This window comes from Danio rerio, chromosome 5, assembly GCF_052040795.2.
Source record: "Danio rerio strain M-AB ecotype USA chromosome 5, GRCz13ab, whole genome shotgun sequence".
Lineage (NCBI taxonomy): Eukaryota > Metazoa > Chordata > Actinopteri > Cypriniformes > Danionidae > Danio > Danio rerio.
In genome coordinates, this window is record NC_141025.1 from 75,160,001 (window position 1) to 75,172,500 (window position 12,500).

At 39.3% G+C, this 12,500-nt stretch overlaps 1 protein-coding gene across 11 annotated transcripts in view; it reads left to right on the forward strand.

The window, feature by feature from the left end:
- The window catches only part of zgc:152816, a 26,823-nt gene that overhangs the window by 10,878 nt on the left and 3,445 nt on the right, over positions 1–12,500 (forward strand). For 4 of the 11 annotated variants that reach the window (NM_001077760.3, XM_087252866.1, XM_087252865.1 and 1 more), the window contains 8 exon segments: positions 714–999; positions 2,969–3,109; positions 4,991–5,075; positions 8,044–8,060; positions 8,445–8,582; positions 8,869–8,994; positions 9,848–9,991; positions 11,589–11,725. In NM_001077760.3, coding sequence (NP_001071228.3) covers positions 714–999; positions 2,969–3,109; positions 4,991–5,075; positions 8,044–8,060; positions 8,445–8,582; positions 8,869–8,994; positions 9,848–9,991; positions 11,589–11,725 — 1,074 coding nt within the window. 11 annotated transcript variants of the gene reach the window in all.

Sequence of the window (12,500 nt, forward strand, 5' to 3'; positions counted from 1 at the left end):
TTTAAAATTATTTAAACATTACAGCATTTATATAACGATCTATTGTTTTTATTCTTTTCAATATTTATCACAAACACAAAAGCATACAAAAAAGTTTTATGCTAAAATAATCATACAATATTTATCACAAACACAAAAGCATGTAAAAATAAGGGATATGCCCACCGTAATAAGAAATCGAGTATCAGAATGTTGTTGGACTGCTATACAGGAGTTATGATTATAGATTATAGATCGCGAAATGTAGTTTTTTATTTGTTTATATATATTTTTTAAAGTATGACGGCAATGAATATATTAAAACATATGTTTGTTTGTCGTAAAAATTCGTAATAATGACAAAAAATACTATTTCATGCATCTCCCTACTTCCGGGTTCAGCAATACTGCCGTTGTGGCTGGTGTATTCTGGGAAATTTTCTTACCCCTTGGTTTTGAGTGTGGTCTTGAAAAATCTTCGTTCAAAGGGGTATTTACCCCTTCCCCTTAGCCCTACGCCTTCAAGTTAAAGTGAATTGGGACAGCTCTACCCCTTAACGTGAATGCGCAAAACGAGGGGTAGGGGTAAGGGGAAGGGCTAAGGGGTAGAATTGGGATCGGGCCTTATGACTGTTTTCACATATAGAAAAAATGTTCATGATGAATCACATAGGCTCTATGTTGATAGAGCTCAACCTGAACTATATTTTAAATACCTCTTTCAATTTATCCAGAGAAATGCCAGGCGAGCTCACACCCAGAAAATCTGATTCGGGCAAACACAGCAGACAAAAGGAGGAGTCCAGCGTCAAGGACAAAGCTGACGACACCAACCAGGAATCCTCTGAGAAAGAAACCAAGACAATAAAAACCCCAGAGCAGAGTCAAGAGGAGGGAATTCAGCTGGAGGAGGGAACTGACGGCAGTGTGGTCAAGACTGAGGAGGAAGAGGAGAAGGTAGAGGACGAAGACAAGCAGGAAGAGGGGGAGGAAGTGCAGGAAGAGCAGGAAAAGATGGAGGTAGACTTCTGCCTATGTCAAATTTCATTTGCAATTAATTGTTAAAGCTTTTATCTAGGTGTGAAAAGTTATGAAAGTTCGTAAGCTATGAAAAAGATTACTTTAACAGGTATTTAAAAAACATATACTATTGGAATGCCTTATCTTTATTATAACTAGACAACATTTTTTGCTCTATGATCTATCTTTATTGACCACTACCAATACTTGTGTTCCTGTTTGTGACCATCTGGTCATTGTGAACCGAGTTTAATGCCTCATTCACACTAGCTGCGACTTTGTAGGTGTCTGTCGCTCTGGGTGGCGATTGAAAACAGGGGTTGCCTAGTTAACGTTTACAGTGATATTCACAGAGAGAGAATCAGTTTACATGCCGCTGAAAGTAAACATTGTTCAGAGAAAACACTAAATATACATGCACTCAGTGTACAGTGTAAATTGCTGATTTACAAAGATGATCAAGATGAAAGTGTGTTCTATATCATCGCGGTTATTTATCAAACGCAGGTCTGTGTAGGTCTACAGCATAGAGAATACAACTGGTCTATGCTGGAGCTGAGAGAGGATCACGTGAGCTTTACTGGTGCTCCTATTGGCTGTCGCTCAAGAACGTCGCTCTTCATTACATAAAGTTCAAAGATTCTGAACTTTGTTGCGTCACTCGACATGCCTACTTTGTCGGCAACTGTCGCTGTCGATTGCGTAGATAAAGGTTGCCGGAAGTCACTCTTCGTTGAAATGAATGGTCGCTCGTCGCTCTCCGTTGAATTGAACGGACGCTCTCTGTTAAATTGAATAGTCGCTCTACGTTGAAATGAACCGTCACTCTCTGCTGAAATGAATGGTCGCTTGTCGCTCTCTGTTGAAATGAACGGTCGCTCGTCGCTCTCTGTTGAAATGAACGGTCGCTCGTCGCTCTCTGTTGAAATGAACGGTCGCTCATTGCTCTTTGTTAAAATAAACAGTCGCTCTCCATTGAAGTAAACGGTCGCTCGTTGCACATGTTAAAATGAATGGTCACTCTCCTTTAAAATGAACGGTCGATAATCGCTCCATTAAAATGAATAAACGCTCATTGCTCTGCGTTAAAATGTATAATCGTTTGTTGCTCTCCATTGAAATGAACGGTTGCTCTCTGTTGTAATGAACAGTCGCTCTCTGTTGAAATGAATAGTCGCTCATTGCTCTCTGGTAAAATGAACGGCCGCTCATTGCTCTCCTTTAAAATGAATGGTTGCTCGTCGCTCTTTGTTAAAATAAACGGTCGCTCTCCGATGAAATGAACGGTCGTTCGTTGCTCTCCTTTAAAATGATCAGTTACTCGTCGCTCTCTGTTAAAATAAACGGTCGCTCTCCGATGAAATGAACGGTCGCTCGTCGCTCTCCGTTGAAATGAACGATCGCTCTCTGGTTAAATAAATGGTCGCTCTTTGCTCTCTGTTAAAATGATCAGTTGCTCATTGCTCTCATTAAAATGAACGATCGCTCGTCGCTCTTCGTTAAAATGACTGATCGCTCGTCGCTCTCTGTTAAAATAAATGGTCGCTCTCCGATGAAATGAAGGGTCGCTCGTCGCTCTCCGTTGAAATGAACGATCGCTCTCTGGTTAAATGAATGGTCGCTCTTTGCTCTCTGTTAAAATGATCAGTTGCTCATTGCTCTCATTAAAATGAACGATCGCTCGTCGCTCTTCGTTAAAATGACTCATCGCTCGTCGCTCTCTGTTAAAATAAATGGTCGCTCTCCATTGAAATGAGCGGTTGCTCGTCGCTCACCATTAAAATGAACTTGAGTGACAACTTAATTGTTTTATATTCAATCCACTTAAATTTGTAAAAAAAAAACAAAAAAAAAAAAACTAAGTTATCTTAATCGATTTAAATTGGGCCATGAAGGAATTTTGTGAAACCCAGCATTATTTTTTAGTATGTTCGTGTTTATAATATATTGAATCTCCGCATATGTTTAGGTGGGGGAGGAGGAGGAAGAGAAGGGGAAGGAAGAAGACGAGGAGTTGGAAGTGACTGAGGAGCTGGAGTTGACAGAGGAGCCTTCAGTAGCCAAGGAGGAGAACAGAGACCAGGAGTCAGAGCACAATCCAGAAGAACAGGTCAGTCTGACACACTCCAAAATACAACACGTGTGGCATGTGTCCCCATGAAGTGCTTTTAAATGTGCGTTTTTGTTCAATGTTTGAAGTAATCTCAACCGAAATATGAAGAGAGGTTGTGACATAGTGTAGCTCCTACCCAGCCAATAGTGTTTTTCTTTATCACCGCTCTGCCAGTGAGAGTGGTTGAGCTCAAGAGCATCAAATGGGAAGCATCTTGAAGGGGGCGGAGCATGTCCGATACTATAGAGAATTTGATTGGTCAGAAGATTTGATGAGAAACTGAAGTATGAGATGACGTGAAAAATACAGTTGATCTCTTTAGGCGGAAGAGACAAACTACAAGCTTTACATGTTTATATCTATTTTCTATCTTCTTAATGCCAATTTTGTCACTGTTTTGGAACACACTGGCTTACAGATATCTTAAAGGGCCTTGAAACCCCCTCGTATCAGCAGGGTGTTTTCACACCTCTACTTTGGAAAAAGTCAGAAAAGTGGGCGTGTCCAGCTCTGTTTAGGGGGAGTGTCGGAGGAAGAAAAGAGGCATGGTGTGGGAGTGTCTAGTTGGTTGCGCTGACTTTCAGAGTCAAAATACACACACACAGGGGACAAAGTGACTGTGTTTACATGGACATCTGTAGTCGAATTATTTGCCAAATTATTAAATGGTGGACTTTAACTGCAGTTTGGCTCTTTCATTCAGGGAATTCATTCATGTCCCTCGCGACAAACAAGATATTTGATTCGAGGAACTGCTGTAAGCGTGTATTTTTCATGCAATGTTTGATACCGCATGGCGAATGAGAGAAAAAAAAAACTCAGCATTTCCCGGAAACTTAGATGCACATGGCAGGTAGCGTCAGAAAGCTTCGTGTGTTATTCCGGTCACAAAATGCGGTGAAAATCCTACATGAGGTTAAAGTTTGGTTGTAGTGCTAACATGTTTACACTCGGTACACTTTTGTACAGACGTCCAGTCTGCACGCTGGAATACACGCTATTATGTCATGGCCGTGACGCAGCTTCAAAAATTCGTTTCAAACCGGAAGTACGAATTTGCTTGAAATAACGCAAAAACAACCAATTTACACTTTTTAGTGAAATATAGGTGTCCTAATAGTGTTTTTAGCAGTGTGGGACACATATACGACTGTCAACAGCTCAAAAAATTTGTTTTGTGACTCTTTAAAAACTAGCAATACTGATACTAACATCTAAAAAACTTTTGATTTCATGGGAACTTTAATGCGCTAAACCAAATATAACTAAAGGCTAACTCTACGTCAAACACCGACGTATGCTACGGCGCTGACGCATAGCCCTTCGCTGTGGCCGTCGGCGTCACTGACGTGCACCTCTCAAAAAATGTAACTACACATCGCAACAACGCGTAGCGCAAGCTCTGTGATTGGTCGGCTTGGTAGCGCTGACGAGTCTGGGCAGGACCAAGAGCCGCGCAAATGGCGCGAACGATTGTTTACAAGTGCAGAGTCCCGTGAAGAAGCTCCGGTTGGAAAGTTTCGTTTTGTGTTTACCTCATAGTTAAAGTTGTTGCACATCCGCCGGTTCCTGAAAAAGTATAAATGCACAGCTGCGCGCGTTGCCTGCTCCGTGAGTTATGCCAATCACTTGACGCAAAAGTATAAACCAGGCTTAAGGTGAGTGTTGGTTAATCCTAAATCTGTAATTACAGAAGAACTTTACTTTTATACAAAGCGACTTACAAATACTCACAAGTAATACATGCCGTTTACATAGAGGTGGAGCGAAAGGTTTTTAGTGCGCATGAGTAAAAATAAATGGCTTCTTGACTATTCATTTAGATCTGGTTTGACTAAAAAATTGTGTGCTTTTTTTTTATCTGTCCTATTTTTTCAGGATGATATGGAATTTCCAGAGGACATAGAAGATTTTGTTACATTAGATGAACTGGACAACACTGCAGGAGGAGATTCAGCTTTAGGTAAATACAGTGAACTGCTCCCGATATGTGCCAAGTTTGAGCAATTCTACCAGAAGTATTTTTAATGAATTAGTTACATGCAGGGATAATTCGTTCACAGTAGGATCACTAATGCTGCCTCTCGTTTTGCCTACTTAAAATACATCCTTAAAGTATGTACTTTAAGAAGAAAAAGTAAATACATTGAACACGCCATTTTTTTTCCTGGCAATATGTCTAAAGGAGCTGTTGACATGGAATTGAACCAGATTTTGGTAAAAACCCGAACAATACAAACATAAAAATTAAACAAAACAAAACAAAAAAAAAAACGGAAAAATTTGTTTGTGTAATAACAATGAAATGACACAAAGAGGGCGAAGCAGTGGCGCAGTAGGTAGTGCTGTCGCCTCACAGCAAGAAGGTTGCTGGGTCGAGCCTCGGCTCAGTTGGCGTTTCTGTGTGGAGTTTGCATGTTCTCCCTGTGTTTGCGTGGGTTTCCTCCGGGTGCTCCGGTTACACCTCCCTTTTTTTCATGTGTTCAATACTTTTTCAGCTTCCGACTGAGTCTAGCCCAGTTTGATGAACTGTTGTCTGGTGTCAGCAGAAGGACAGGCGCTACGTCAAAATCCCGCCCCTACAAGAGAATGCTCCTGATAGGTTAACGCGGCACGATGTCCGCTGAAGTTCAGATTTTCCAACTCGAGCAATTTACTTGTAACACGATATGTGCGCTAAGCGTGTCAATCTCACAAAAGACTCTTTGCACCGCTTCATTCGTGTGAATTGCATCTTTTGCGCTGCATCATTTACACGTATCGCACCACAGGATGACCTTAACATGTAAATCACTTGCGCTTAATGCTTCATCTGCGTCTGGTTAGAGCGCAGCATTAGGAATATGTTTTCTGAGAAAAATGGTGACGTGTACAGTGTTCTCAATTATAGTAACGTCCATTTTATTGTCACTAATGGTAACAGCGTTAAGGCTGATTTATACTTCTGCGTCAAACGCCGGCGTATGCTACGGCGCTGGCGCATAGCCCTTCGCCGTGGCCGTCGCCGTCACTGACGTGCACCTCTCAAAAAATGTAACTACACGTCGCAACAACACGTAGCGCAAGCTCTGTGATTGGTCGGCTTGGTAGCGCTGACGAGTCTGGGCGGGACAGAGAGCCGCGCGAATGGCGCGAGCGATTGTTTACAAGTGCGGAGTCCCGTAAAGGAGCTCCGGATGGAAAGTTTCGTTCTGTGTTTACCTCATAGTTAAAGTTGTTGCACGTCCGCCGGTTCCCGCCTCAAAATGAGCGATTTGAGTCACTTGTACTTCCAGGAAGTGTTCAGGAAAAGCAAAACAGAAGCGAAGAAACTCGACACAGAGGAACATTTACACCTCACTGCCAACTAGCGTTTCGGAAGTGTTAATGCAGACCAACAGAGACAGCACGCAGAAGTATAAATGCACAGCTGCGCGCGTTGCCTGCTCTGTGAGTTACGCCAGTCACTTGACGCAGAAGTATAAACCAGGCTTTATAATGGAAGAAACATTAGTTCATTTGATTACTCGTTTCTAAAAAAAAAAAAAATTGCCGTTAGTAACGCTGTTTAATTATAGCGCCACTGGTTACCAAGCACTCTATATCATACTTTTTCTATGTGCGTTATTAGAGTAAGATAAGTCAATCATGTCCTAAATTAAGGAATATAATCTGATTTCCACAGCTTTAAGGCCCGTGCACACCGAGACGTTTTTTGCTTGCGTTTTCCGTCGACGTTTAACGCCTCGTGACTAAATAAAGGACATCAATGTGATCGTGCACACCAACGCGCAAAACGGCAGGCGCAAAAGCGTCATTTTTTAAAAACTGCCTCATGCTCGTTTTTTTGTTTTGACGCGTGGCGTCAAAACCTTCTCCACCAATCAGATCGGCACCTTTGTTCACGTGCACGGAGCTGCTGAAGTTAACGTAAACAGCACTTGGAGGCACTCAAGCGCAAAACTGTCAATGCAAGCGCACATTGAAGAAGATGCCCAGAGGCGATATTGCACTGGTAAACAATAATAATTTCTTCATCGCTAGAGCGCAAGCGTGTGACTGTGAACTTCCGCTCCTCCACTTCTTCTGTGTTATAACCGGGTGTCAGAAGCTTATAGTTGTGCAGCGCCATCTAACGTCAAAAGAGTGATTTAGCATACTCGTCTGCTTGACGCCAGTGAAAAGCGCTTGGGTTTGAACACTGAAAAACGTCTCGTAAAACGCTGACGATAAACGCAAACAAAAAACGTCCCGGTGTGTAGGAGCCTTTAGAATGACACAGTTAGCAATAGTTATTCCATAAATGATAGTGCTTTATATGGACGCACAATACGAATTGAATTTTTTAATAATAATAATAATAATTCCTTACATTTATATAGCGCTTTTCTGGGCACTCAAAGCGCTTTACACAGTGGGGGGAATCTCCTCATCCACCACCAGTGTGCAGCATCCACCTGGATGACGCGACGGCAGCCATTTTGCGCCAGACCGCACACCACACACCAGCTGATTGGTGGAGAGGAGACAGTGATGCAGCCAATTGAATATGGGGATGGTTAGGAGGCCATGATGGACAAAGGCCAGTGGGCAGATTTGGCCAGGATGCCGGGGTTAAACCCCTACTCTTTTTCGAAGAACATCCTGGGATTTTTAACGACCACAGAGAGTCGGGACCTCGGTTTAGCGTCTCATCCGAAAGACGGCGCTCACTGAGCAGTATAACGTCCCCGTCACTATACTGAGGCATTAGGACCCACACAGACCGCAGGTTGGGCGCCCCCTGCTGGCCTTTTAATACTATTTTATGTGGATAGTATGTAAATTGCAATGCAGCATCATATTCATTATTGTAGTTTTTATTTATCAATATCTAACCACTATTTAAATCTAAATGAATCACCAGTATTAGCATAAATCTTACAATAAACTTTTTTTTTTATTTGTTTCAGATTCATCTGAGCCGCAGGTAAGCATTACATCTCTCATTTACCGCGCTTTAAAGGCACAGTTCACCCAACACTGAATATTTTGTCATCATTATCTTGTTTCAAGCTTTTATGAGTATCTTTCTTCTGTCGAACACCACAGACGATATTTGGATGAAAGCTGCAAACCTGTAACCAATAACTCCCATAGTATTTGTTTGTTTATTATGTAAGTGAATTAATTTTGAACAACTTTTCTAAATATCTTATGTTCAACAGAAAAAGGAAACTCTTAAAACTATGAAGCCACTTCAGAGTGAATGATGAGTAAATGTTCATTTTTGGGTGAACTATCTCTTTGACTGCTGTATTAAAGTATGTATTTCCAGAATTTTTAATAGCATTGTGTGTTTTCCTGTGCACAGGATGGTAAAGTAGTGGTCATATGGCCTATAAAGAAAAGCCCAGCAGAGACTATGAGGGAGCTGATCAGTAATCTTTCCGATCTCTGTGTACCCTTCGGCGGCCTTGTGAGATATACCTTGTCTATAATCAAACAACAGGTCAGTGGTACGCTTATGGATGGAGCATTCATATACACTTTATTCAGTCACACTTTATTTTAAGGCACTATTATTAACACACTATTAACTATGACTTTTAGCTTAGTAAAGTACTAATTTCTGCTTATTAATAATTAATGATATAATTAATGCAGGACTTCTGTTATCAGGTTTTTAGGCATGCTCTCACATAAGATTGCAGTTTTATTTATTAGAGTGATCATATCGTACAGTTTCAAGTTGTGATTTGAGACATTTGTTTTGTGTGTTTGTGTGTGTTTTGTAGGCTATGCTTGAACTGGAAACAGTTGAAAAAGCCCAGGAAATGGTGAAGTTCTACAAAAGTCACAAGGCGATGATAAATGGCAGACCGGTGTCTGTTACCATGTGCTTTGCCATGACAACAATTGAGGTAAAGAAAACAAAACATTGAAAAATACACAAATTACAAAAAAAAATTCACCTTTTCTTTTATATTTCTTCCTTTTCTTCTCCTTCTTCTTTTTCTCTTTTTTCTCTTTTCTTTTCTCTGACTTCTACTTTATTAGTATTATTATTAATATTATTATTATTAGTAGTAGTAGTAGTAGTAGTATTTGTCCTCTTCCTGAATTCCCAACCTCCCCTCACCTCCTCACTATTATCATTTGTATTATTACTTCCACTTTTGTTACTAGGGGTGTCAAAATGAATTGTTTCTTCGGTGCACCGTGATGCAGACGCGGACAATTCGGTATCAGTTCAGTAATAATCATAACGGGTTATTATGTACTGACGTCATTTATCTCCTATGCGCTCTGTCCATCGATGGTCACAGAATATGGTGTAACACCTGCCCTGCATAGGCAGTATAGGCAAATGCTAAGGGCGCTGTACATTCAGGAGGGCGGCAGAAATGTGCGCGGTTAAGTTGGTTTTGTTTTCAATATCCCTGACACATTCAGTTATAGCGGCAATAACTCAAAAACCTCTTACCCTAAAAAAGATCTAAAGTGTGCTTCCTACAAAAAGACAAAGCTGGTCATGTTTCACAGCTTTTCCTTTTCCTTTTCTTTTTTTTCGCTCGACCGTTGCCCCTTTTAAGCCCTCGCATCATGCGTTTAGCCGGGAGAGCTTGCGCAGAGCTTTTAGTAAGGGACCATCGGAAAAGTGCTGCTTTTTATATATATTTTTATATATATATATATATATATATATATATATATATATATATATATATATATATATATATATATATATATTTATTTTATTTTTTATTTTTTTAGGTCCCTAGTGGAAGAACCGTGTTCATGGGCAATCTGCCTAACAAGTGGTACATGCGGCAGAAATACAAACAATCAACCCTTTTGAGAATGGCCAAGCGTTATGGAAACCTGACTGGTTTCTGTCTGAACAGACATCAAGGGATGGTATGTATACTCGCGGTTTTTTTTCTCATTAATTTGTAAATATATACAGTTGAAGTCAAAATTATTACCCTACCTTTGCATTTTTTTTTCTTTTCTAAATATTTCCCAAATGAAGTTTAACAGAGCAAGGAATTTTTCACAGTGTGTCTGATAATATTTTTTTTTTTAAAGTCTTATTTGTTTTATTTTGGCTAGAATAAAAGTAGTTTTGAATTTTTTAAACATCATTTTAAGGTCAATATTATTAACCCCTTTAGGCTATATTTTTTTCAATAGTCTGCAGAACAAACCACTGTTATACATTAACTTGCCTAATTACCCTAACCTAATTATCTAGTAAACCTTTTAAATGTCACTTTAAGCTGTATAGCTATCTTGAAAAATATTTAGTCAAATATTATTTACATCATGGCAAAGATAAAATAAATCAGTTGTAAGAAATGAGTTATCAAAACTACTATGATTAGAAATGTGCTGAATAAATCTGCTCTCCGCTAAACAGAAATTGGGGAAAAAACAAACAAACAGCAGGGCTAATAATTCTGACTTCAACTTTATTTATACAGTTGAAGTCAAAATGAAGTCCCAGATAATGTTTAACAGAGTAAGGATTGTTTCACAGTATTTCCTATAACATTTTCTTTTTAATTTTTGAAAAAACAATTTAAGTTCAATATTATTAGCCTCCTTAAGTAATAGTTTTTAAAAACCTTTCAGCCTGCGACCCCAAAATAACAATCCCAGTGACTCGCCACTCCCAATATTCTCTGAGGTGGTTATAAATATTTAAACCTTGTACACAACGGCACACACATACCAATATGCCCAGGACTATTCATCATTTAATTTTGCAGAATGCACCTCTGAGACCATCCTCTATGGCCTATATCATATGATATTTGAATATACGTGAGGTGTCAGAACCTGGTGACATAAAATAAATGTGCTGCATCTGATGCAGTTTGCTGTGTCTTTAATATAATGTTATCACCCCTGTGGTTCCTAGAACATCGAAAGACTGATGGCTATTTATGTATTGTTTATTATTAAGATTTATTATTAACATGTTAACAATGTTACTATTAACTACTATTATGTTCATCTGTAGGTTATGGATAAAATATTGTTATTCTAATAGTTTAATAAAATAAATTTGGTTTTGGAAAATGACAAGTGAACCCCCCTTATAATCCTGCAATTAACCTAGTTAAGACTTTAAATGTCACTTTAAGCTGAATACTAGTATCTTGAAAAATATTTAGTAAAATATGTGCTGTCATCATAACAAAGATGAAATAAATCAGTTATTAGAACTGAGTTATCAAAGCTATTATGTTTAGAAATGTGTTGGAAAAATTCTTTTGGTTAAACCGAAATTGGGGAAAAACTTAATGGGGCTAATAATTCAGGACTTCAACTGTATTTGTGTAAATAAAAATGTAAAAATGCTGGAGTGATGTGTATGAAAAGTTCAAATGTTTTCCAGCTTGTAATGAGATTTGGAAAAACAATCGAATAATTAAACACTTGAACTGAGAATGCTCTGAAATATTTCAATTTGTGTTTGTTTTTCTTGTCGCCCTTCGCATTCCTGCAGTGTTATGTGCAGTTTGACAGTTCGGAGTCTGCTGAACATATGGTTGCGCAGTACAGACGACGGCGTCGCAGCTTTTCAGTGTTTGGCCAAATACTGAATGTTGCTATTTGCAAGATCGGAGACTCTCAGATTCAGTGGTGGGTGATTCCGTCTCGTTCATTTCATCATGTTTGCGTGTGAGATGCTCGGGAAAGTAGACAGTAGACAGGATCGTTACTGGCCTGATCGGGCCACTGCTGTCTTGTCACCAAAGTTTAATTTGCCTGTGACTATTTGTCAGCTGCGTGCAAATACAGTCTTAGAATTGAAAAACAGTTTGTGTTTTCAAGCCTTCAAATGCTACCTTCTCGGTTCTTCTTATCTGATTTGATGTTGTAAGCATGTTATTAGTACAGCAAAGAGACAGCAACATGGCCCTAACATCAAATGATAATGCTAAAGGAAAACATTTGTTTCTAACGTCTTGGAAGCAGACATATACGAGCGTACACCATGACCAAAAAACTTAAGTTATGTTCAGTTTTCCATCTGTTTGGCCGGTCTTTAGCCAACTTTTGTTTCAAAACGCTTTGAATTTGCTCATTACACATTTATTAACATTTTTTAAATATTAAAATTTTAGATTTACAAACATTTTACACGTTTTTGTTTTATTTGTGGCTAAGAAATAGCTATTAACTTTTTTGGTGGGGCCAGTGAAAATATTGGCAGGGTAAGTAAAAATCTGAACCAGTGGTCTGATTGGGCCAGTAGAAAAAAATCCTTAGCGTTGAACCCTGCTTAGTGTAAACGGGGCCCAAGTAAATTGTATGGTGCATATGGCGAGAAAAGTGTTTCTTTTTTTATATTTATTTGTTCCAAGCTTTAACAAAACATTTTAGACAAGCAAGGTTTTATTTTTTGCCCATTGCC